Here is a 27,020-nt window from a genome sequence, read left to right as displayed (position 1 = left end):
ATGGGTAACTCCAGCCTACTATTTTGCATATGTAACTGTGAAGGCAGCTGTTGGAAGAGGAACTTCAGCAATAATTCTGAATAAATGCACTTGATAGAGCTCCAGTTCCTAATGAAGATGGGATATCTCTGCAGCTAAGAAAGAATTACGATTCCTTCTGGAGCATGTCCGTCGCAGAGCATTGTTAAGTTTAACAACTGCTTTTGAAAAAGAGGGAAAACTTCGTCCCATCCACTGCAGATTGCTTCCTTGTTTCACATCATGCCTGGTGGTGATCACACAGCCCTGGGTGGGATAAATGATTGCATATTCACTGACATCTGTGTGGCTACAGATTTGCACTGGGCACAGACGTCATCCAGCTTTCTCTAAACAGTCTTTTAAATGTCAGCTTCCCGTATCAGGCCATATCAGACCAGGACTGAAATTTCAGAGCTTCAGAATTCTTTCTTACAGTTTTTTTCAGCTGCAAATGCCAATTGTGTTTATGTTGACTTGATATTTTCAGGAATCTTTGATTCTTTTCAAGTTATATAAATTCATCTCACAAGTGACTGTGTACTGTATATGGGTACCCATGGGGGCTGTCTTCTTGTGACATTAAATACTCTAGGGATTAGTATGCAAACACTTCAAGAAAAAAATCTTTATATGCTTTCTGGTTTGTATTCAAGTTGCAAAGAAGACCATTACTTTCTAGGCTATTGCTTAATTGAGATAAAATTAAACATTGTGAGCTAAAGTTAAAATATTTTATAAGGGATTTGTATGTACTGCACTATGACCTGCATCCTTAATGACTGATAATTGCAATCATTTTGGAAGTGTTATGTTCCTTTTTCACGGTAGTAGAACTACAAAACAGGTTTAACAGCAGTGCAGCAGAAATAGTTTATCCTTTAAAGGCTTAAGATGGGAAGCCATTCTTCATTTTTATCTTAACAAATGAAGAAAACACTTTATTTTTTCCTTCTAAGTAGCAATGAACTGTCATGGGAAAATGTATGACTAATTTTTCTTGAGTTTCTGTTCTTGAACCTGATTTCCAGTCATGATTTAGGGGTTGAAAGAGGCATTCAGGAAGTTAAGCCAAACATTTGGGAACCTTTAGCACTTCACCCCGGTAACCTGGTGGAGTCCTTCACTTCTTTATCATGAGTTCCCATTGGTAGTGTCTGATAGTTACACAAGAGAAACATACATTTACATTTTAGCATTTAGCATATGTAGGTTATAAAATGCTGAGCTGTAACACACTTTGATCACTCTGAATTTTTTTGTTTTTAAACAAAGAAACAGAAGGTCTGATTCCCTGCCACTGATCTGGTAGAGGTGCTCAGACCCCAGAAGCACCTCTGAAGGAGCAGGTGCTGCTACAGCCCACGTCCCAGTGACTGAGGAGCTCTGCCAGCTGGTGCTGGGAGATGGGACAATGATGTGCGAACGCCATCTCTTGCTCTCTGGGTGAGCACCCGGCTCACCACCCAGGAGAGGGCCACCAGTACAGGGCCCCTCTTACTCCAGTCTAGTTTGGGTGAAGATGGCAGCAGTGTGGGGTGCTAGGGGGGGGGTGTGTGTGTGTGTGTTCAGGGTTGGGCTCCCCACTGCCATCTCTGCCTGGGGTAGTGCTCCCCACATGCAGCATCCTCCCTGACAGGCCAGCCCGCAGTGGTTAGAAATGTTTTGTGGGGTGTGACTGGGAGCTGGGAAGGAGGTCATACTCACGCTACAGCTGTACCAATGCTACCATGATGGTAAGCACTTTATCTGACCTCCTGGGATTTCCAGATGTTGTTGGTTGCTCTGTTTTAGTACACAGTGTCCTTTTCCCTTCCTTTTCTTCCTCTGTCAGCCTGGAGAGATCACACATGCCTTGCACAATAACTTCTCTGCACTTAACTCACTAATCTAACCTGTCCAAGCAAGTGTGTCATCTCTGTATGACCATAAGCTTTCCTTCCTAATAGGCTTGATCATGCCAGAAGACTTTATAAGCCAGCAGAATGGATATTGATCCCTTTCTGTTTTGGTGCAACACAGCTGTTACAATGGTGCCTCAGCACATCAGGGACAAGCACAGTATTTTTCTTGGCTCCTGATTCTTATTCACCGTATGGCACCACAACTTCACTCTCATCTGTTATGGGAGATGCTGTAGTAGTCCCACATTTCCCTACATGACATTGATGTACTACCACCCTGTGCATAAACCTGGTGTCTCAGGCATCTAGTTGTATGTACTAAACACAGATTTCCACACTGAAAACCCAGTTTGAAGTCTTTTTTAGTTCTTTGTCAAATCTCTGTGGGCTTTCCAGATTTGCATTTCAGTCCAAGTCCTTTAATGTAAGTGGCCATGGGCTGTGCAGCTGAAGAAGGAGGTGAAGGCGTAGACGTCAAAAACGCTTCATCATTAAAAACCAGGGATTGCTTCAAATGGCAGACATCAGTGTGCAAGAGACTGTGCTGGCTGCCACATTTCTGCTTTCTGTGCTCTGTGCCAGAGGTTAAAATCATATTTGTTTCTTCCACTTCACAAACGCTGGTGACCGAGTGCACAGTAGGTCAAAGCCCAAACAACCTTCCTCTTAGGCAATGGCTAGAAATAACTTTGGGGCAGTATGAAACACTTCAGATAGATGCCCATATGACAACTTGGTATTCAAGCCATGAACCAGAGCCAGGGCTTTGCAGTTGCTTCAAGTTGTTTTACTGGCTAGCTTATCTTGGTTATGAGAGATCAAACAAGACCATATCATAGGACTCATAAAGTTTTTGGAAAAGTATTACTACTGCCGTTGCTGAGGAGAGGACTGTTTTCCCTCTGTGGTGTTCACTAGTAGGAGTTACCTGATGTGTTACCACGGCCCCCAGCTCTGCCCTTGGTTTTCTCCCTGGCCCAGGTATCCTGACCAGCTTTTATGCCTTTCCTTGTTCAAGGGTGTCAAAATCACATTTTCCTTTCAGCAGTTGCTCTTTTGCATGAAGTCACTCTGAGGGGAGCAGGGAAGAGTAATACTGTGCTCTGCTGCCTGAACACCCAGTAAATTCACATGGGCTGACATAGAGTACTGGAGAGCCCAAGGTCATTTTTGCTTTGTGACCTTAGTGAGTTCCTGCTGTCTGTTGCTTTGCTATCAAAGAGTTGGACACCAGTCTATCTTTTTAATTAAAAAAAACCCCAAACCCAGTCATTTCTTAGTAACTTCAAGCTGATCATCTGTTGGAAAAGAGTAATAATTCCTTACAACCAGGAATTCAGTGGGTCTTCAGAATACGTGTTTGGTTTTCTGGCAGTGCTATGTATGTGAAAATGTCCTTCAGGTGTGATTAGGGCTTTGTTCATCTGAGAATCATCTGCCAAGAAGTGCATATGAAGTAGAAGAAACAGGGATTATAAGAGTTTGCATTCCCTAACAGGTTACGTAGTCATCAAAGAGAGTGACTGTACACGTATCTAAGTCAAGGTCTTTAAGTGTTATGAAAGCTGCTGTGTGTGGCTTTATCCATCTATGTGGAAGGATTTGTGTTAGTCTTTTGTTGATTCTTGCAGATTTTTTTCCAGGCCTAAGATGATGATTGTGCCATCTGGCAAACCCCAGAGCTTTATCTCCTTTCCCACACTTGCAGGACACCCTTGGATACAAATTTCTGTTCTGTTCTTTTACAGTGTGTGTGTTTACTTCATTTTCATTTCAAAAAAAGGAGGTGCCTGAAGGTGGCAGCTTAGTTGCTGGAATTGGGGAAGAACACAAGCAAGACAAAACCTATTCTTGCCATTGCATCCTTGATTTAATTTGTTCAAATGCAAGATCTTGGTTATACCTGACATCATGTTGTGTAAGAGTTTTAAGTGTTAGTTGGAAAGTGTGAAGGACATTATATCTCCTTTGCCTAAAGCATAAAAAGAAAAGGCTATTTCCCTTTTTAAAAGAAACTCCAGAGCAGTTTGTGCTCTACATCAGAGGGAAATGTTTGGTTTCCTGATCTCTTCCAGACAGTTTGTAATACAAGTCCAAACCCAATCTATAAGTAGTAGCCAGAGTGATTTTTGCCTTCTCTCAAGTTCTCACTTGCTAAACCTAATCATTCTGGCTATGTGTTTTTCCAAAGTGCAGCAGCCTTATATAATGGAGAGTAGATTTTGCTTTGGTGTGTGGTACCGTGCCGTCATCCTCTTGGACCACCTCCAGCAGAGCACAGGTGGCGGTTCTGCTGGGATCTCACAGCTTCTCTGTTTTTATTAGCCTTGCTGGCTGGTATCTTCTATGGTTTGACCCACCCCTGAGGTGCACTTTGTTTGCACCACTCCATGGAATTTCTTCTGTTCACCTTCTAAAGTTTCTTCCCAATATTTTAAATTAAAAATGTCTGGGTAAACCTTTCAGTGTTCATTCTAATCATTGGTTTATGATCAGATTAACTCAATTTGAGGGCCTCTAAGGAGCCTAGGAGTATCCATAAGGATCATCCAGGGACATCCACACACTTCCCTGTGAAGGGTGTACTCTGGTTTGTGAACTGCCCTGCAAACAGCGGCATATCCAGCAAGAGCTTTCTCAGGGTCACGTCATGGCTCGTTCCCTGTTCCACACATTTCTAGTCTTCCCTGTATGAAGTTCCCAGTTGCTGTGGTTTTCACAGCTTCCACGCTCTGTCCAGGCTCTGTCCCAAGCAGATGCAGCTCACACCTATTTCCATCGCCCGGCCGATGTGGGCAGTGCTGGTGGGGCACTTGTCCATTGCTAGGATTGCACTTCCCTGGGAGGGAAGGAAGGAAGCAGAGCAAATGGCAGGAAAGAAGGCAGATGCAAGAAAGCAGTGAAGTTACCTTGCTTCATGAATAGCTCTCCTTTGTATTTGCTGATTCTTGGGTGTTTATGTCGCTGGGACCTGCTCTGCAAAGTGAGTGGGAGTGTAGCAGATGTGGTGGTGTAAAGGCAGTGCTCCCCATGCTGTTGGGAGACACCTCTCCTAATGACACTGTGCTGTGAATGAGACAGATAGTGTCCCAGGCACTGCAATCATTGGAAAACTGTGTCTCTTTTTGCAAGGGTAGCACTCTGACCGGGGCTGCTAAAGCCCAATATCCATTTCCATTAATTACATTGCTCCCTCATAAACTGCCCTTGCAGTTTCCCTCGGTAATACTGTTTATCACCTCCTCTTCTAAACTCTGGATTTGGGGTATACAGGGACATGTAGGCAGCTGCTGTTTATATTTTAATGATATGGCTTGCTAAATGCTTCTTTGAGAAGAAAGGTGTTATAAATAATTCAACGGAATTATTTTGTAGTACATATATATGTATATAGTATCCTGTTAGAATAGCATGGTGTCAGCTTGATGCATGCAGATAGGAAGCTGTCTGTGTGCACTGCTGAACAATTTGGGATCTTAGGAACCTAAGGCTGCGACAGGCATTACGACATGATGCATTAATGCCATTTCTGGGCGTTAGCAAGTTCATCCTCAGAAGGGCTGTGGTCTAATTCACTAGTGCATATTGTGTGATCTTGCTGCCATAGGAGGGACTGCCTTGTGGCTATTTTAAATGTGGAGATTTTTATAATCTCTCTTCGGTGCTTTTGTGGAGAAGGGAGATGCAGTTATTTTGTATCTACATTTTTTTAATGAAAATAAAAATCTCTACCTTGCTAATGACAAAACATGAAGACAAATTACAATCTATATTGTCTGCCATACTACTTGGTTTTTCAGGTGGGGACTAACCTCTATTTCAGCTTTTTCTCCTTGGGGAAAAAAAAAAAAAAAAGATAAACAAGATCCTCTGAAGACAATCACGTGCTGGCTGCCCTTGCCTGGAGTAAGAAATGCTGCAGGGGAGTGGTTTGAGGTTTTTTTTCCTGGGGTTTTTTTTTGGTGAGTTTCTTGTAGAAGCAGGATGTTTTCTTGTAAATAAGATTCTCTCACAGGAATAGCTAGGTTGGCCTCTTCAGATTTGATTTTTGCATAGATGGCTTGAACTTCAATGCTGTTTGTGGGTTTGCACTGTAATTAAAGAATCTTCTACTTGGTTTCAGCCCAACAAGAGATACCAACTTGTTTTGATAAGGAGGCAGCAGAGGAAAAGAGTGGAAGGCTACAGACAGATGATAGGGGACAAATAATATAGTGTGTGCTTTTACTGTAAATATCTACATTTTTAGCATAAAGTAAATCTAAAGTAAATTCTATGTTACCCAAAATGCTGTTTTTTCTCTATCATGCTGTCATATTTAAGCTCATGCATAATTAAACCTAAAATATATGTTATTTTCTATTTAAAAGTATTTAACCAAAATAATAACAGCTTTGGTAGGAAACCAGACTGTTAGGAGAGACTTAGAAAGGGTTCTAATTCTGTGAGTGAAAGTACAACTGTGTCTCATACCAGTGTTGTATTAGGCTCCCTAGGAACAGGAGTGCTTTGACTTTGCTTGGTTCAGCTTAGATGGGGAAAGCTAAAGAATTTTAAAAGACAAGTCATTCCTCATTTGTTAATGCACACACAATGATCTCTCTTGCCAAATTTCTGTCTGTATTTCTAGATACTGAAAGAGTGGTCAGCTTGTCTTAAAATGCTCGACACGTGTTGCTGTCTGTGCTCTTTTGAAAATCTGTCAATATCTCAAAGCAAAGGGAGAGAGCACTCTAAACCCATGGGCTTTCTTGAAATGCCTGGAAATATTTGGTTCCTGCTGTTTGGGGAAGAGAAACCTTCCCCTGTGGGCAGTTTATTCCAGTCTTGGCCATTGCTTTGTCAGTTCAAACCCTGCTTCTTTATTCTTCCCTTTCTGTCTGATACAGGAAAGTGCTGGAGAAAGTATTATGCACTGGTTGGGCACTTAGTTTGGTATGATCAAGAAGTATTAAGCTCTTAAAAAGATCTGCTTATTCTATTAAATAATTTTAGTAACTAGACGGAAAATTGTAAGTGTAGGATGATGATAAATGGTTAAGACTGAGTATTTACTTGTTACAGAGCTGTGAAACACCTTGTTAATGAAAACTGTTCGAGTCGTTTATATAGAAAACAATCATCAGACTTCTGAGTTTTTTACTAGATATATATTGCAGTCACAGTTAGCAATATGTTAACTTTTGGGTGGTGAGACCTCATTGAGCTTATTGTGCTACGGAATGGCCTGTGCTTCGTTGGATGGATGTATTTTGCTTAGAGACAACGTCACAGGCAGCCTGTAATGCTCTTTGCTTTAGGAAGCTGTATTCTGTTGTCATGCTGAAGAGCGATTTCAGAGAGTTAGTGTTGCTTTATCTAGAACTGACCCTCCGTCCCCAGGTAGGCCAAGCAGCAACTGGACCAAAGGTGTCTGAGCTTCAGTGGCAAAGCACCTGGTAGGATCTCTGCTCCCTATGGCTTGACCATGTAGTGCCAGTGACTGCCAGACTGCAAAGAGGAAGACAGAAAATAGGAATGAGTGGAGCTGCTATTGTATTTCTTTCACCCTAACTCCTCTTAAAGCAACATAGGTGATGAAGAGTAGATGAATGTGATGCTCTGCAGGTTCAGCAGTTGCTCTGAATCAGTATTGATCCTACCATCATGGTTTGCTACTGTATCTTTATATCCTTTCTTTCTTACTGCTCATACAAACACAGAAATCCTCTGCAAATATAAATTGGAGCAATTTTTTAAATCCAGATGGCAGTTTTCGTTGGCTGAGAACTGCAAGACTGGGAGCTTTTTATAATGTTATTGATTATTATATTTTTAACTGCAAGTATTTATAGTTGCATGAAGACAATAAGTGTCAAGAAAAACAGTGAAGGGTTTATTTATTTCCATCATAAGTAGTTTCTTTTTTTTTCCTTCAATCCTTAAAATTTGCACCAGTTTGTCCTTCGTCAAACATACCAACAGCAGGGCTATTCACTATAGATTTTTGTCTTTACAAAGTCAACTTCAGGGCCAGTGGAAACTATGAAAATTAATTTTCTGCCCTTTGTAAAAGCCACGACCTCTGTAATACCAGAGAGATTAATTGTGGATATGAAGGGAGCTCCTAGGATTTTGCTGTACAACTGGTGTGGATAGTGATTGGGTCTGACCTGCAGCTGTCTGAATTGTACTGGGGGCAAGATACTGTAATAGATCATCTAAATTACAGCAGTGGTAAGTAGAGCTGTCCCCAGAGAAGAGGACCTTTGCCCTCTTCCCCTTCTTTCCTCCAGACAGTCCTCCACTTTGGAGTGCCACCTTCCAGGCTCTCCAAACCAAGGCTTGGTCTTTTCTTTCATCTTGGCTGAAATTAGCACCGTAGAAGTTTCCATGTCTCTTTTTTTGCTCCAGGTGGTTGAGGACTGTGCTTTCAGGCTGCTCTGTAGGCTTATTGCCTTAGAGCTGAAATACACGCCAAGAGAATGCATTGGAGGCAATGTAGCTTTTTTTGGAGAGACACACATGTGATGCTGTGATTAAATTAGCCAGAAAAGGAGGGAGGCTCCCTCTGTGTCATTGTAAAAGACCTCTCGCTGCCTGGAGAAATTCCCAGGAGACAAACCTCTCTGGAGCCCAGGTAGCCTGCATGAATACCCAATTCACTGGATGCTCACGGGGGCTAAGGATCGCTTTCAGATCTTTCTGTACTGGTTAGAAAGACATCACCCAAGTGGAAAGTGACTGTTGAAGGCCCAGGCAAGCACTAAATCCATTGTGAAAACAGGACCTTGGAGGCACTGAACTGTGGCTTTGGAAATGAATTAAAAACTTCATGGCACCATTGTCTTCCAGCACTATACTCTATGGGATGTACTCGTTCTTTTAAAATCTTGTGTTTAGTCTGCTAAAATACTGTTGCATTGTTGAGTGGGAAAATTCTGTTTAAATTATAATATAGTGTCATAAACCTTAGAGGCAGCAACGTTGTATTCCCTCTGTCTGTGCAGAGCCTGTGTTGCTATGGCCCTGATCCAGAATTTGATAACACAAACATACATAAGTGATAAATCAACCATATTTATCTAAGGGCTCATTTAACAATAAAAAGAGTTGTTTAACTATATTTTCTTTTTAATAATGTATTTAGTGCTTGTTATTAAGTTGAAATATGCAAGGTCTGTTTTTCATTGCTGCAGTATAAAAGCTCCATCCCAGTGTAGACACTGTATTTCTTCTTCAGCCTTTGAATAAGACTTTTTCTGGAGATGCTAAAATTTGAGAACTGGAAAAATCTCTAAGGGTTTTGCTAAGTCATGGAACTCATTTCACATAGTGATGCATGAAGGAGATGTAAACCAATGACCAAGTACCTTAATAGGCGACTTTGCAGATGCAGGTACAGTTACATTTATATGGGGGGTGATATTTCTGTGTTCCTCCGTTCTCTTCAGGGAATGTGTTTCATTTGCAGTGTGTGGAGGATAGCTGCCGTTTCTGGGAGTCTCTCATGTCTGTGGTTTGTTTTGTAATTTTTTCTTTTTTTTGAATGTTACTGGTCTTAATGGCACTCAGTGGGAGGAAGAACTGAAATAGTTTAGTTGTCATTATTTTTCTTCTGTTCTTCCTGCGACGTAGGCCTGACCCTTCTCTTGAAATGCAAACTCAATTTGTAGTCATCTTCAGTGGTCCCTGAAGCTGGCTCCGTTCCCTTTTGCTCTTAATTTCAGGTGTTGTCAAGTTGTGCCAGGAAACAAGTGCGGTTGAGATGTTTGGTCTCCAGAACTGAATGTCTTAGTAACACGGGCTTTGTTCAGTTTTATTACTTGGCGTCTTCTTTTAAAAGGAAGAACTAAAGGGGAAATACAAGGGTCTTGTAGGGAATGCTCAAAGAAGGGAACCCTGAGGACAGATCTCTTAGGCATAAAAGATCCTGAAAAACGTGCGCTCTGCATGGCTTTCTGGGAGTACTTCACTGTCCAAAGTCTTGGAGAGTATGTAAAATGCACATGCCTCGGTGGAAACAGTGGCCCAAGTTATATAGCCATTCCCGTACTCGCTCTTTGCATGCTCCATTAAGTACAACTGAAGTTTTTGTGGGACTAGTGCCAAAGTGAGCTTTCTGTGGATTGGAAAAGAAGGGGAACAAAGTAAAAGCAAACAGCCTGCTCCTCCCCCCTCCGCCCGTGGGCTCCTTCCCTCTGCTACAGGACAACAGCTGTGAGGACCGCGGGACCAGAAAGGTTTCTGAAACATGGTGAGTTGCTTAATCAGATTTCCAGGCTCATTTTCAACCTCATGTAAATACGGAATGTGTAGGGAAAAAAGCTTGTGTGTAATTTGAACATAAATGTCAAGGTAGATGTCTGTTTAGGGGAAGATCATGATCAGACAAACATAACGCTACTTTCTCCTGGCAGAAGGGACATTCTCAAAGAGAAGGTTTTGAGGTGTCAGAGGAGAGGTTTTGGAAGGACTTTGTGTGAAGGAAACTCCAAGTAATTGCAACTAGTGACTGCAGCGTGGGTTGGTTTTCTTCTCATTTCCGTGGCTGCCTCCTTGCCCTGGGAAGACTCCTGAAAGACAATGGAAAATGAACTGGCTTATCCAAGAATTAATTTCAACCCAGTGGTAACCGAGCACAGAGAAAGGAAGTTATGTGAGGCAATGAAAGGAGACAAAGAACGAAAGTGATCTAAATAGCAACATAAAGAAAATATTTGGGAATAAAAGTAATCATCAACTTGTACAGTAGGGTGTCCAGCAGCCCTGCTGAGGTTGTGTATGATCGATGTATTTGTTCATTCAGTTATGTCTTGCACTACAACTTTTTAAAATCGCTGCTAGAATTAAATTGATTTCTTGAGTTTTAAATAGTGCAGTGTAAATCTTCCACTCACACCAGGACCCAAGTGTCTCCGACTGCAAGCTAGCTGCGATTTGCCAGTTCCACTTGATTTCATTTCAGACTCATCCCCGCAAGCCAAACCACAAAAAGAGCTTCCTGTCCAGTGGAAAATGCAATGCAAGAGGTGATCCTTTTGTTGCTAACGGGAGGTTGCAGGGAGCAGAGCTGGCTCTTGCCGAGGTTGTGTTTGGGCTTGGTTAACCATTTTACCAATTAGGCAGAGACTCCTGGTCACTGGATATAAGCTAGTTGCTCTTAGGTCTAACTGAGGACAGTAGTTTAATACCCAGGGTAGTTTACAAAGAGGCTTGTTGAGCAGTAGCCTGATGTAATGAAAGGTGAAAAGCTTGGACTGTTGAGTTTCTCAGGGTTGTGTTTCCAAAGGAGATCTCTGCTTGCTGCCTTATTTATCCTGCACTGGCTACTTGGTCTGTGGAGCCAGTGGGCTTTTTCTTGTTTGCTTTTGTTCCTCTCAGAGCTTACAAATTAAGCCATCAAGGGTAAATTTTTTCCATTTCAATACATGTATTTACTAAATCTTAAACTTGCCAAATGTCTATGTTTTTTCCCCCCTCTCTCCCAAGCAGTGTGAGTTGGTGTTGGTGATGGGGCTAGTCACACTGGGTAAGGAGGGCTCTGTTCCTCTGGGCACTCTTCAGAGGTTTTTGTCTTCTGCTCCCCTCCCCAGGCACCATCAGCGGGAGACCTGGCAGAGCTCTGCTGTGGGAGGATTAGGATTTTATTTGGCTGGGGAGAGGGGCTCTGGGATGTCTGTGTGCTCTTGGGTGTCTTGCTCAGAGCTGGGACAGGATCTCAGAGATGTACCCTGCTCTTGACGTCCATCGTCCTCAGTCCGTGGAGTGTTTGTTCTCCTCTGTGTCTGAGGAATGAGATGTCCTTTGTGAGTGAGCTCTGCCCTCCATCAGAAAAGTCCCATGTCCGAGATGCTGCCCTGGCAGATGTGGGACTGGATGTTGGGACACCCACCCTGGACCACGGTAGCTCATCTGCTCTGCCTGCTGCTATGTTAAAGGGCTTTCCTAGACTAGCTCAGAAGCAGCAGTGAAATTGGTAATAGGTTTTTCTTTCTACTGGGGATGAGCATTTTTCAAGAAAAGGTGCTTTCACCGTGCCCCAGCTCTTCCTTCTCCTTCACCTGCTACAGCTACCTGGAAGCACCAAGACTGAAACCTGAAAGAATAATGACAGATTAAAAATAACCAGAGCTTTTGTGTCTTTTAAAGGGATTTAGTTGGATGATTGAGTTATGTCTAAAGTGACTGCCCCGCACTATCACTTTACACCTTAACTTGTGTGGTGAACCCTTCCTGGGACTAAACTAAGGCAGGAGCTGCTGCACGGTCACAGCTGAGAAACACATGGGAGAATAAAGGCACCAGTGAAGGGCTACTGTGAGCGTGGCTGTGGGGACAGACGGACGGAGGGAGGGAGGGAAGGAAGGAGCAGCTGCTGCCCAGCAGTTGTTTTTCCAAAGGAGTTCTGAAGATGTAAAGGACTGAATGCATTTCTTGCTGGGCTTGTTTATTATTTTTGTTTTCGAGGGCGAATTTTAGCATTGTTTTAAGACATAGGTTCAGCTTTGTTCCCACTAAAGGAGTCAGATGCTGGCTGTTGACTTAACTGCTGAAGAGGTGCTGACACTTCCAGATTTTGCTGGAGCTACTCTTTGATTCCTCAGAATAAATCAGACATTAACTACTGATCTTTTTTTTCCATCCCTCCTATACCAGAGGGCAGCCATCAGAGACTATGGTTATTTTCCATTAAACGGTTGCCCAGCTTAGTCTGCTGTCCCTCTAAATTTTGTCTCCAAAATAAAAGAGCTCTTCACATATTTCTGTAAGCCATGTTACTGCGTATTTCTGTGTGCTGAGGAGTCCCGCAGTTCCCACAAAGACCCTCATGTTTGTGCTGCGAAGGCTTTGGCTGGATGGCAGGCAGTGTGGGTGAGGAAGCAGTGACAGGCAGAGGGAAACTGTGCAGCCTTTTTCCTTAACTGAGTTAGGTTGTTGGGTCTTACTTAAGCAAACATTGCTTGAGTGCAGTTCACGGTATTTGCTCAGTGATCCAGTGGAATGTCTGGGATATTTTTGTTTTTCTTCTAGAGCCAAAAAGCAGGTTTTGGCTCTAAATCCCAAAGCCACTAGCCTGAGGCAGAGTCACTCTGCCTGAGGGCGAGGAGAGCCAAGCTGCTGCGGTGGTGCGGTGGGACGGGCACCCTGGCTGGCACGGAGTGCTCCCTCTGCGTCAGGAGCTGGGTGTGTTAATTAAAGATGTTGCAAATGACTCTACAGCTAAATTTGCTTTTACCGAAATGAAAGACGTGCCATGAGTGACTGAGCTGCCAGGCAGCGTGCAGCAGGCCTGTCCACTCGTATCCCAGCTCTGCTGTGGATAAAAAAATCCAGTTTCAGCACTCAATGCCATGCGACCCTCTGTGAGCCCCGACCCTCCCTGACCACCCAGCGTGGGAGACAATGTGGGTTTTGTGCACACCACCATTGCAGTGAAGCTCCCTGCTGGCCACCTTGTCTCCTGGCTGGCTTTCCAAATGCTGCACTGTGTCCCCCAGCCCCCAGGGACCAGGGGATGTCCTGGTGGGTTCTGCCAGGCTGCCCAGGGCTCCTTCGGAGAGTCTCTCGAAAGCTTTGTGACCGGGGACAGGAGGGTAACATGCTGCTTGAAGGAGAGGTAGTCCAAGTGGCAGTGGCCATGGGGAAACATGCCCTTTTAATCTTATTTTTTCTTATATATTTTTTTATTTATTTTTGTCTCTGAACTGAAAAAGGTGATGTTTGGAATCCACCAGCACCATACCTAATGTGATCTTCTGATGCATTTTGGAGGCACTGGAAGATATGGGGTTGTATCCAGACAGCTCTGGACCTCACCAAGACTGGTGTTTGGTGGTGTGGCCGGCTGCTGCGGCTGCTGGGGCACAGGGAGGCCGAAGCACAGGTTTTCTGAGTAGCAGCTTCTCACAGTGTTTTCCAGACCTGGTAATGATGTGGAGATCGAGCTTGCTCTGTTCTGGCCTCGAGAATAAGTGCATGGAGGCTGGGTGAAGCTTGGGCTTTCTCATCTTGTGTGTGCTTTTGTATTGCTAACCCAGAGCGTGTCTGCATGTTTATCTGTGTTCCAGCAGCAATTCATAACAAGACATGCACACATCCTCCCAAAAATGCTTTTGGCTGGTTTTCCTTTCTTCAAGTCTCCTCTGTATTCCTCTTAAATATTTTTGCAAGTTTAGCCGATCTTTAGGCTGGTACTTCTTGCTTGGCTGGGACAAGCTGACAATTTCCTTGCTCACTGGAGAGTCTATACTTGTGCATCCTGATACAGACCCTTCCAATCCAAATGCCCTGACGTTGCCACAGGAGAAATTCTTCTGATTTCAGGAAGAAAATGTCTCATTACCTCTGCTTGCCTCACCTTTAAGTGAGGAATATCTTACTGTCTCGGATCAAATATAATCAGTTGCAACTAGACCAAATTTGAGGCTAAAAGAATGTTTCTTTTAAAATACAGATCGATAAAAGAAACAGTCACCTATTACTAAGATCTGCGTAAGATTCAAGATCTTCTAGGGCATCCTCTGGTGACTGCAAATATGCAGAGTAAACACCTGCTGGCTCAAGTTCAGTGCTGTATTTGTTTTAATTTTTTCATTTTCTTTGTTAATTTTGTTAACAAAGACCCTCATCCAGTGTGGAGGAAATACTTACATTAAAGAAATAACTAAGTAGTTAATTTTCCATATGGTCCTTTGATCATGGTCTTGAATAGCGAGAGAGCCCAGAGTCCTCTGTGTGTATGTTTTCCCGTGCCAGACTCCTGTGCCAAGAGAGCATCTGCCCTCATGTAATGTAATAATTATGGATCTTTACAACTTGGATCTGCTTTCTTGGAGCAATGGTAGTCTATGGACTGGGAGTAGGAACGGAGGGAGAAAAAGAAATTGGGCTGCCTGACTTTAGATGCCCAATGGGGGCTCATGAGTTAGGAGCAGTGTGGACTTACGGTCCATAGGGGAGTCAGATCTGAAGTCAATTTGATGCACGCAGGAGCTAAGCTGTTCTTTATCTCATATGAGCTGCAAGTAAACAATGCAAGGTCAATGATAAAGAAAAGAATTGAGTATGGAAAGTAAAACCCCCTTATTACTTCTGACACATCATGCTGTGCTAGAAGTGAAAATGTCTATGGCAGCTGCTATATTGGTCTTTTCAAAGTTGGTAAGCTCTTGAGCCTAGTTGTTAAAAGGTATTTTCACTATGCATTACTGGACTGAAGGGGTTGAAAACAACAATGTCAAAATACTCAGATGTTTTTGTGTGTCCAGGACAGTACATGAAAGATGACATCGATTAATCTTCATGTCCTTTGACATGAGACATCTCTACATGTCAGATGGCTGTAGTTGTGTTATGAAAGGGCAAAGGCACAGCCTTTTTCTGTTGAGGACGGTTTTGTCAGATACTGACACTGGTGTTGGCAAGTCTCTAGGGTGAAATAAGGAGCTCTTCAGACCATCTTGGCTTCTGCTAAAGGTTTGAATGTTTGCAAGCACAGAAGTGCTGAAACCACAAGTGTATTTTGTGTCATGTTGGGTGACAGTGGCTTGCCAGGGAGCAAAGGATCAAATGGGAAACGCCAGTTTGGGAAGAATGTGGGTAATATTTAACATGCACAAGAAGTTGTTGCGAGTTGTATCTTCCAGAAATCCGTGGGAAAGATGGAACACACAAACCAAAAGACTGAAAGTGCCATAAAGAAATATATTCCTACCCCTGGAAGAAGATATGAATGCTTTCATTGCTTAAGGTTAACACAGTGGCATTGAGCTGGCTTTTCCATTCCTTTTCTCACTTAAAATACAGTGTCCAAAACAAGTAAAGGCTGCAACAGCTTAATCATAATTTACACATTACAACCAGCCTGTGGCTACTCTGCCTTGCACTGTGGCTAGAGGGGAGGGAACACGGTTACTGGCCTCGGTGTGTGTAGGATGACACTTGCTGTAGGACGTGCCATGCTGTCACAAATAAGTCATCTTCCTGGACTGATGTTTACTGCCAAGTGACCTCTGTCCAGTATTTCAGAGGAAGGAAAAGTGTTATTCAGTCCTGGTGAAGTTCGGCTGGTAGTCAGACCTGTATTATCGCAGATGTGGCTTTCGGCCTGAGCTGTGGCTATTGCCTGTCCTTGTCAATGACTGCTCTCTAGTTAGTAAGGCTATACAGTTGATTCTGTTCAGGCTCTTCTTCAGTGTGTGTTTGCACATGCACACGTAACAACAACAACAATAATAATGATGTCTTTCTGTGCCCTTCACATCTGGTTCCTATGAGTATTAAAGATGAAATTATTTTTTTTTTATACTTCCTGCTGGCTTCACACTGATGAGACACCATCGATTTTAATGGAAAAGACCACCAGTGGGAATTTTTGCCTCAAAATAATTTTCTTCTCTCTCTGATAATGGAAGGAATAATCTGTTCTTTGGTCTTTGGTTGGCAAACTTGGAAATCAGAAAGGAAGATGGTTATACTGTAATAGCTTTACTCTAATGATGTGTGTGGTCACTGGTTTCTGGGCATTTAAATAAAGGTGGGTGTGCTGTGAGACATGAAGAGGTAGGAGCCAAAATGCAGGGAGCATTGCTTGTGGAATAACCTTGTAACTGAGAGCTCAGGGAGAAGTGGCCTATCCATGTTTTGCTGGTTTTAGTTCAAACCGGTACCATCCCTGCAGTTACGCAAATGTTAATATCTAAGTTACTAAATTGGCCAGCTCCAGATGGATTAATATGTAATGGATAACACGTAGATGATATTTAATCATGAAGAAAACTTTGTTCTGAAGAGGTCGCTGCCTTTTTTGTGTCAAGTATTCGAGGTGTCTCGCCAGCCCCTGTATCCCTGTTCTGTATTTAGCAGGGGACAATGAAGCAATGAAATGTTAGACATCTGTCTTCACTAAGAGCTACAGTAATGCTACTCTTGTGAAATGCTTGTACCTCAACCAGGAAAAAAAAAAGATAATTTGTTTTAAAAGAAAAAAAAATAACAACATTAGTAGGTGTTGATGTCTCTATGCAAGACACAGTACAGGAGAGACTCTAAACCAGAAGTTTTCTTTATTCTCTTTCCTGTGAACTCTTTGTTGTAATGTGTAAGCACCTTATAAATATTTATGAATGTGTCCTCAAAGGAAAATGAAATTTATATAATGGAGATGCAAAGTAGTGTTAAAGGAAGCAACTTTCCAAAGGTTTCTACACAGTTATACTCTGACAGAACTGGGACAGTAATCAGACTATTATATCCCATTTTGGTAAATAAGCCATCTTCCCATCCTTCTTATTAGTTACTTTTGCCTTGGCTGCTTTCAGAGTAATTCACTACTTTTCTTTGTAAAATACAAATACTTTATTTGTAAGGAAATACATTATTTTTTTGTAACTTCACACTTAGGCAGGCCATGCACAGATTGACGGCCAAAAGGTTGTTGCAGTTAGTGGCAGGGAAGGAATACAGAGAACATTAAACTCAATTTATACTCCCATGTGACAACCCGCTTTGGTCTTGCTCCTCAGCTGCCGGAGGTGTCCCGAGCATCACTTGGGAGTCATCTGTGCTGAGAAGCTGATGCTCTGTGTGCTGGGGGTGAGTTTGCAGCACCGAGCTCAGCAGTGCTAACTGCCTGGGAAGACCCATAATAATGCTTCCTAAGTGGGATGTAGCTGCTTTTGCTTTCCTCTCTTCTCCCATTCCTTATGCCCTCGTGGCAGGGCAGCTCACATGCTGCCAACAGCTTCCTCTTGCAGACAAGCCTGCAATGAAACAATTCCCTGCATTTACTGTTGTGCACTAACAAGAGGTGCTTATTTCTGCATGCTCCAAGTGATACTGGTCTTCTCCAAACAGCAGCGGGGCAGGCAAAATGTTGGAGTGGTGGCAGCATCTCTCCTGCGGCCGGGGATTCAAAACTGTATTTGGGCAGTGAAAAAGTGCATGAGCAAAAGGCTAATTCTCTGTTCCTCAGGGTTTAAAGGCTTTGTGCAAATCTCTTTGAAGTCAGTGAAGGACTTCTGTTACTGCAATGGGCTTTGAATCTAACCCCAGACGCTCAGTTAATTTACAGCGTGTGTTAGTCCTTTGTTAGCCGGCTTGTGAATATGAAATGGTGCTGAGTGAACCTTCGGAGAATATATTGAATGCGCAAATTTGCACACTGATCTTGATCTTTTGAAAGCAATATGACTGTGGATATATGTTGAAATACCCCCCAGTATGTTGCAGACACATATTCTTCTTTGGTCTTGTATGTGCTGGTTGTATGTGTTTAGTTGGCACTATGAGCTCTGAGGTTTTCTTTTAAGTTATTCTACAGTACTTTAGGGAACTCAACTCTCATCACTAATAAAATAAAATAAAGCAAAACACTGGTGGGTCTTGCCTTGTTAACTGTTCTAGCTGTTGTGTTTCCCACTGTTCCAAAAAATATAAAGCTTTATAAGATTTAACATATTCCCAGTGCAAAGCATGAATATTTATAGGCAAAGAATAAGATTTCCCATTTTGAAATGTCAATGGTATGAAATTGCTTTTTTGGCAGGCGTGATTAAGCCACACGGACTTCCAATAATGTTTTGTAAGCTTTTTCCTTAATTATGGCTTAATTTAGGTCTCTGAGTTTAACAAAACCTATGAAGCTTGCAGCAAAATATTTTTCTTGTGGAAAATTTTGTTTGCATGGAATACAAATCCTGTATTCCTTGTGGGTATGATTTTTTAATGTGTTTAAGTGTGGAAATCCCATATTTTTTCTTTGCATTTCTTAAAGCATATACAAAATAAAAATAGCTGATACTGTGTGTTTAATACAGAATTTTGAAGAAATTAGTTTGGAAAGTGCATGTGATGACTTTTTTTTTCTCCAAATGCCTTGAGTAAAATGCACATGAGATTATAAGACGTCAAGCAAGAGGCACAAAATTCTGTCTCAAGCAATTACTGCTGCAAGAGACAAATTAGGAGCAATTTTGCTTTCATATAGTTGTTCTTAAATGCACCATTCTGACAACAGCAATAAATAGAATAATTTGCATAATTGTATTTATGTGGCATTGATCTGTCTTTTCTAGAGAAAATCCCTTTTCCCAGATAAAATAATCTTCCATTCATCTGTAAGTGGAAGAAAGCCTCTTTAGCAGCTGCAGAGATTCTGCACAGGCTTAATACAGAATTTTGATATGGACCTCTCAGTGGATTTGTTTTTTGGTGAACAAAATACAGTAAGGGCACTAAAACCACCTTGCCTTCCTGTGCAGATTGGATAACAGGATATTTACTCAGAAGAGCTAGACAGAAAAGCACAGACATGATGTGATTAAACTAAGGTAGATTTATTGCTAGATTTTTAACAGCATGTTTTCTAAAATTGATGTAATAAATGTCTCAGCCCTGGTCAAAGATAGAGTCTCGAACAGCTTTGAGCTATTCCTGGCTTAAAACTTAAGTAGAAACAGCAGAAGTGGTGGAAAACCAGGATCATTTTGGAAAAAAACATTCAAACAGTTTAAAATCCTCTACTGTGATCGTGCTTTTCTGACCCCCTGCAGCCTTGTATTATCAAACTGAGAATGTCTCAGTCTCCCTGATATTAATGTTTGAAATATGATACAAATAAATCATCTGAATAAAGTAGAAAGAAAAAAAAGCGGTTAGCATCACAGCTACCTGGGGCCTGCTCCACTGGCACTTAAACTTGCTGACATGAGCTTAGAGGTACAGTCATGGGCTCTAAAGCAGGCCTTTCCAGGGGACCTGAAGAGAGTGAAATCCCTTAAAACTCAGAGACTGAACATTTCTAACATCTGGGTTTGATTGGTGAAGTCAGCATCTGAAAAAGCAAATATCTGGAAAGCAGTTTGAAAACTGTTTTACTGAAGATGCTGGGGAAATTGGGGGGGTTTGCAGGGTGGGGGTGCTTTTATTTTCCAGATAAAGGAAAGTTCCCTGGAACAGCAGAAAGTAATGCTGGAGCCTGCTGTCTGTGTTTCACCTATCTTTGCTCTTCTTTGCAGGTTACATATTTGGGTAAGGTTTCCACAACAGGGATGCAATTTTTGTCAGGCTGCACAGAGAAACCAGTCATTGAATTATGGAAGAAGCACACGCTCGCCAGGGAGGATATTTACCCAGCTAACGCCCTTCTGGAAATTCGCCCTTTCCAAGTCTGGCTGCATCATCTGGACCTCAAAGGCGAGGCGACAGTCCACATGGATACCTTTCAGGTAGCACGTATAGCCTACTGCACTGCTGACCACAACGTCAGCCCAAACATCTTTGCTTGGGTCTATCGGGAGATCAACGATGACTTGTCCTACCAGATGGACTGCCATGCTGTAGAGTGTGAGAGCAAGCTGGAGGCCAAGAAGCTGGCCCATGCCATGATGGAGGCCTTTAAGAAGACTTTTCACAGCATGAAAAGCGATGGCCGTATCCACAGGAACAGCTCGTCAGAGGAAGTGTCTCATGAATTTGAATCTGATGATGGCTGACTGAACTCATTCACGGTTCAGCAAAGGCAGAAATGGCCTAGGGAGTGAGATCTGAGAGGTGAATAAGCAACAATTGAAACTGGGGAATGAAAGGACTGCCAAACACTTGTCTGACCAGCTTTTTAAATCAAAAGAGCAATTCAGTACCTACAGATATGCATCATTAAAGTAATTACGTTACATTGAAATCTGCTGCTGTTGTAAAAGTGAGAAAAAAGCTCCCTCCCCCATCTCTCTACACCCACCCATCACTGTCCCTTTCTCATCTCTGTAGTTCAGGTGCATACCATGAAGTAGAATCATTCCTGTTTGTCTTATAAGACTGGTCAGGCAATTTTATTAGTTGCTCCTCTGGCATTCCTAGCTGGGGGCTGATGCACAAGAGCAAGTAGACCTGGAAAGCCCTGATGGTTCCCGAAGAATCTTTCTCCATGATGCATCACAAAAATCCATTGACCGTACGTAGGCTAAGACAGCCATACATAGCCTTTTAGACTAATGGCCTGGCATTCTGCAGTTAATTCACATTTCACAGATAAAAAATGAAAGAAGATGCTTGTATGTACACATTATATCATATGCTATCCTTTATTTTATTCATTGTACCTATTTTCTTAATATACCTGCTGCCACGTCCTTCACCCAACACCAGTAGTTGCAGTTTCAGACTATGTACTGCAGGATACCAAAAAGAGGAAAAATACTCCACAATGGCTAGGGGTACAGCAGGCCAGCACCACTATCTGTGTGTTTTGATGTGCTCTGCGGGAGCGGGGCCCACTGGTAAGAGTTGAGGGACACTTGGGTCTGTTAGTGTCTCTGACTTCTCATCAACCTCAGGTCTGAAGTGATATGAGCATGATAGCCTCAACTCCATGTTACCGGTCTCCGCATTGCTGGTCAAGTGACCCTGGTGGGATGGAGCTGGTAGTGCCTTGTCGCACAGCCAGGGCTGCGTTACTGTAAAGATCAAAGGAAACGGTCCCTTGGGAGTCAGGTTTGAACATCTGTTCTGGTTGAGAAGCTCATTTTAAGATTCGCGTTATCTTTCCTTTTTCACAGATATACAGAGTCATGCCTTTCTTAAATGCAGATGTTTAATAAAACTCAAATAAAAGGAAAAACCTGTTTCACTTGATATTTTTTAAGGTTGAGAGCAGATCAATAGTTTGCAGGTAATGCTGCTCCTTTATACAATTTTGTTCGTAATTATGGTAATGTTAGGGGCACTAGGGCACCTTACAGAAGCCTTAAAAGAAATCTAATCAAAGCAGATAGCTCTATGTCTGTGTTTTGTGGGTCTATATGTTTGTAAGTGAGAGTGTATGTGTGAGTCCCGTGTTAAAGCATGTAGATTGAGCATGGAGACATATTGAGGAGGGCCCACACCTCTTGAAAATATGCTTGTTGCTTTACAATGTATGTAAACTATTCTCCAGCATAAATGCATTCATACTTTAATAAAAAAAATGTTTTGAGTTAAAGCTTGGGAGTTTTAAGCTGTCTTTCCAATGCAAACTCTGGTTTTGTTTTATGTGTGGGGGTTCTGTGTTCATTTCATTTAGTGGAATGAAAATGTTAATTTATTTCCATTTAGTATTACATCAGTCTCCACGAGAATTACCTTTAATATTTTAAAATTATTTTCTTTTAAATATTTAGGTAAATATTGCTGTGAGTTGGTTTTTTTTTTTTAACTTTGCTGTTTATGGACATGATTTGTAATTTCTGCTTTGCAGGAGGTGGCAGAGATACCCCCCCACACACACCTGGCCAGCTGAAATGAGCTCTGCTGAGTGGGAGCAGTATCTTGCCCTGCTTACAGAAATTGCAGAGTGGCTCAGGTGCAGCATTAGATGGTGGGATGGGGAATAAAACATCAGGCCAGCAGCTTTCAGAACTGTTTCTGTCCGAGTCTTTGGATGATCCAGCATTTCCAAATATGGCCCTAAAAATGATTTATTTTTTTCTTTCCACAATGCTCATTTGGAAGCGGAGGGTCATGTATGGGCTATATGCTGGTCAAAAAGAAATAAAATTTAAAAAAAATAAAAATCTGAGTTCTGCCATGTATGTATCTGTCTTTTTGACCAAAGGGAAAATTAGGCAAGACTTTCTTCAACTTTTGACAAATTATTTTCTTTTGCTCAGAGCTGTAATCATGCATTAGTTTCTTTACTTGTTTGAATGCTCTGCCACCAGAGCCGCTGTGAATCAGCCTGTGAAATCCCCTGTTTCATCCTCTCAGCCAGATGTCCCTGCTGACAACAGAGAGCTTTGACTGCGAGTTCCAGCTCTTAACCAAGGGCTGCTCCAGTGTGGGAGGGTGAGAAGGAAGATACCAGCCCTCCTCACACACAGGAGCTGAGATGCCTCCTGCCTGCCCTACAGAGGACTCTGGTGGAAGATTTGGGTTTGGGATTTCCACTTCTGGAGCAAAGACTTGGGAGCATGTTCCTGCTGCGGGGGTGGGTGTGATCCTTCTGACTGACACAGCCTGCCCTTCTCACCAAGTAGTCCCGGCCAGAGCACAACTGGACAGAAGTGTCATCATTTTACTTTTAATCACGGTCTGTCCTCTAAGATGCTGGGAACTGCTGAAAAGATCCCATCTCCCTAAGTCACCTGCAGGTGTGGGTTACGCAAAGAATATCTTTGTTGGGGTTTTTGTTGTCTATTTATTTATTTACTTTTTTTAAGGACAGTCTAAATTTCTGCAAACAGTGCTGGCTTTATTTGGGAGCAACACACAGAAACCATAGACAGAAATGCAAAGAGTTGCTCCAATGTGCTTTTACTCTACACCCTGAAGTGATGTCTTGCTGCTCCCCTTGTTATGTTTGTGACTGGCAGCATCTGCCAGCAAGAGCCCTGGGCTATGGCATTACTCCCCCAGTAGCCCACAGCCACATGGTATTACCCAGAACAGGAATAATCTGGGAGTGTGGTTTAAGCTGTTTTGTCTTCAGACCATTGTCTACAGTGATGCTCCATGTCAGGGCATGGCATCATGCATTGACGTTAGCAGCACCGCAGTGCACTTGCTCAGTGATGGGGATGCAGGTTACTCAGTTGTGGTTTTGGACTGTTGTATTTCATGGCTTGGTGTCAGAGAAATCGATGCTTTTGGGAACACAGGGCTTGCATGTTTGCTAGTTGCCTATGTGCATTTAGAAATCTGCCTAGGTGCTGATAAGGACCCTGAAGGGACCATTAAGTGGGGTGGCTGCCATGTGTGCAGCCCTTACTGACCTTGCACTGATTTATAGTGGGTTGGGGAGTTCTTGCAAAGGTATTTGATATTGTGGCATCTGTGATAATTCCTCAGCATTTAGAAGCTGTGGATTACATGAGAATTTTGAATGATGAAAAGAAAATACAAAGGAGAAAATTCTAGTCCTTGTGATTAGAAAATCAGACCCTTTGAAACACAAACCAGCTATTTTCTAAGGGTTCAAACGTGCAAAGGAATATGAGGGAATGTGAACTCCAGTTTGTCTTAGAAAACATGAGATTTGAAAAATAATGAGTATCATGAGTTTGGATCCTTAGTTAATTTGGAATTCAGGCCAAATCCCTCTGCGTTATCAATACCAAATGTGTGATGCCATTTGCATGAAGGAGAAAAGCTTTTACTCCTAAATTGCAAGCATATCAGTTATCACTGAGTATCAGTTGCCAATAGATACCAGAATGAAACATCAAGTTAAACTTTTCCTTCAATTAATCTGTTGGAGAAGAAGAATCATAAAGTTTCCATCAGAAGTCACTTCCAGTTGGCTAAAGACTTTCCTTTTCAACTACAAAGGGCCCAGTTTTGGATCTCACTGCATCCCGCTGTGGGTTGACGAGTTCCTTCAGCGTCAGCCAGGAAAACAACCAAGGGATTTCTTTCCCTCTTCTGTTTGTAGGGGAGAGTAGAAAAGGGTCAAATATCTAAGTATGTTATTAGAACTGCCGAAAAAGTAGAGAGCATTTATGTCATCACACCTCAACATCCATATGCAACATCACTGGTGTTTTATCAAGGTGATTTTCATAATTTTTCTAACTACCTTAAGAAAAAAGAAAGTAAGTGTTATTCTATATAGAGTAAGTTGGTTCAGTTTTCAAGCTCTGAAGTCTAAATATCTTTTGTTCATGCCAAGTCTTCTGTGGAGCTGTGAGTGAATGATGGTAGCTCACGAGCAGTTGTGCTATGGCGAGAGCAATGCACCACACTAGCGACACAGGTTGCTTGAGAATTGCTTAGAAGTGTATGGGGTTTTTTTGCCTGTGGGGAAGGAGAAAAGGAGAGAGTCATTTCTTTCATGTTTTAAACTCAAAGGCCCCTAAGAACAGCTTAATATTTTGTTTTGTTTTTAAAAAAACACTCAAACCACAACCAAACAAAAAAACCCTCTGCAGCTGGTTCCACTCCCTAACTTTCCAGTGGCAAGTGGGTTCATTTTTACATAAAAAAGCAGCTGGACATTGCCAATGAATTATATTTCGTTTTCCTAAAACCTGCAAATAAGGCATGTGATTGAGAATGTTTGATACAGAGACAACCCTGTGTCAGTCTCTTAGAAAACTTTACATATATATGTTATTCGTGGAAGCTTTGAGACTTCAATATCTGTGTATTCACAGTGAATTTTATTTGAATTGTAAGGTTCTCTGTGTGTCTGTATACACATATGTATGCATATATATACACACGTACACACACATCTTGAAACATGATGCTCATTATTAAAAGATTTTCTGCATGGTGGACATATGTAACGGTAGGTGTATGTGTGAAAGCAGTCGTGCATGTTAGTGTTGAGATAAATGGTCTACTTCTTAAAAAGGCCTTTTTCTTTAGTGGGAAGCAAATTAACTTGTCTATCTACATGCAAAATTTGATATACTATATGCATTATTTACAATTTACCACCAGAGCTGGCCCGCTCCACGCCCAATTAGCTGCCATAAGAATGATGGATGATTGGGCTCATTTTTCCCTGTGGCAGTGAATTATTAATTTGTGTATAATTGGGAAGCGATAGCTTATATGTGTGGTTGTTATCCTGTAGACCAGAGTGTTCAGTCTGCCAAGAGGTTACGGTAAGAGAATATATCCTTTTGTGGAAATAGGGACATTCGTTATACCTTTTTTCTAATGTAATTTTAAACAGATGCAGCCTGTTTTTTTAAAAGTTCCTTTTTAAATGGCTTGCTTCCTTTCATTGTACAATTGATCATCATTGGCTGCTTTTACCCATTGCCCCAAGGCTCTTTTATCTCCAGGACAGGACTTGTACGCTGCCCTGGGGCCGGGCTGGGGGAAAGCCGGAGATCCTCCCTCCCGCCCCAGCAGGGCACCTGGCCGGGTGTTGGGGTCCCTGTTGCTGCAGCCCCTGGGAGCCCGTGTGCCCGTGCCAGGGGCACGGTGTTTGCAGGAGGCTGAGCGGGGACAGAGGAGTCGCTGGGTAGCTGCAGGAGGCTGTAAGAAAGTTGGGTCAGGCTGTTGGTTTGAATTGTTACAGCTAAGTTGCACAGGCCAAGCTTGAAGTTTGGGGAGACCTCTCTTGTATGGCAGTAATTCATTGTAAGTGCCATGACGATTTCTTAGGTTAGGATTGTAATTAATTTTGATCAGGGCTGTTAGAGCAGATACAATGATTTATTGAAAATAGTTGTATGTTTGGAGAGATGTCCGGTCTTCTGCTGTGCCTTCCCTGAAAAGCATTGTGAAATATGTTGGAAGCACAGACACGATGCACGTGCTGACCATGTGCTGCAAATGGGATTAAAGGCGCAGGCTGTTAAAGCTGCATGGGGGATGGAAGGGCACGGCAAGGCCCCAGCAGGGAAGTGTGTGTCTATGGGATTAGGGAGATGGCCAGGATGAGATTTTTGCTGTCTGATCATGAACTGGATATGTGAAAACCTGGATGGTTCACCGTTCTTCAAAGGGCTTCTCCAAACCATACAGTTCATTGAAGACTGAGGAGTGAGGATAAGCTGCTGGAGAGCTTTCTGTGATCAGTTCATCAGAGATCCCCAGTACAGTTGAGTGATAAGGAAGTCTTCACCGGAATGAATATATGCGATGTGCTCAGCTTCCACGGTGGTGACAGGGTTAGGAATGCTCTGGCGTGGACAGTGCCTGGAGGTAGTTGGGTTTGTGTGCGTTGGACTCCTGCCTGGTGCCAGGACTTCACGGAGTGTGCACAGCAGCAGTGAGTTGCTGTGTTCTGGTGGGACATGCCCGTCGCAGGGTGATCGGTGGGCTCCTCGGGTAGCACCATCTCTGTCCATTCTCCTTTTCCATTGGTTGGTTGATTTCAAATAGTTACATACCTGATTTACCCTGCTGAAAGAGAGAGGAGCTTCGAATCATTTATCCCAGCAGGAGGTGTGGGTTGCTGCAAGCTCTTTTCAGAAAAACTGGAAGTTAGAAAGTAGGTTTCCAAAGTACAACTGAGGAAGCATTAAAAATGCTTGGAGTAACAATCTCTTATCTACTGAGCAGGTCCTGGTAGCACATTTGAAGACAATCCTTACACTGTGCTAACAGCCTAAGGAGACTAAGCCTGAGCCAAGCACAGAAACATTTTAGCAACAGGTCCTGCAGGCAGTAGGCTTGATTTCC

At 42.6% G+C, this 27,020-nt stretch overlaps 1 protein-coding gene across 2 annotated transcripts in view; it reads left to right on the top strand.

Moving 5' to 3' along the window:
• Positions 1-21,522, top strand: part of PID1 (phosphotyrosine interaction domain containing 1) — a 90,241-nt gene extending 68,719 nt beyond the window's left edge. The window contains exons 2-3 of one of the 2 annotated variants that reach the window (XM_069792180.1): positions 17,429-17,498; positions 19,922-21,522. In XM_069792180.1, the coding sequence (XP_069648281.1) occupies positions 17,481-17,498; positions 19,922-20,398 (495 nt within the window). In that variant the 5' untranslated portion in view covers positions 17,429-17,480 and the 3' untranslated portion in view covers positions 20,399-21,522. The remainder of the gene's footprint in view (positions 1-17,428; positions 17,499-19,921) is intronic. The other variant, XM_069792179.1, reaches the window with a different exon arrangement.
• Positions 21,523-27,020: the final 5,498 nt, after the last annotated feature.

This window comes from Haliaeetus albicilla, chromosome 9 (genome assembly GCF_947461875.1).
Source record: "Haliaeetus albicilla chromosome 9, bHalAlb1.1, whole genome shotgun sequence".
Taxonomy (NCBI): Eukaryota; Metazoa; Chordata; class Aves; order Accipitriformes; family Accipitridae; genus Haliaeetus; species Haliaeetus albicilla.
Note: the sequence above shows the minus strand (reverse complement) of the source record. Positions and strands in the feature narration are given on the sequence as shown.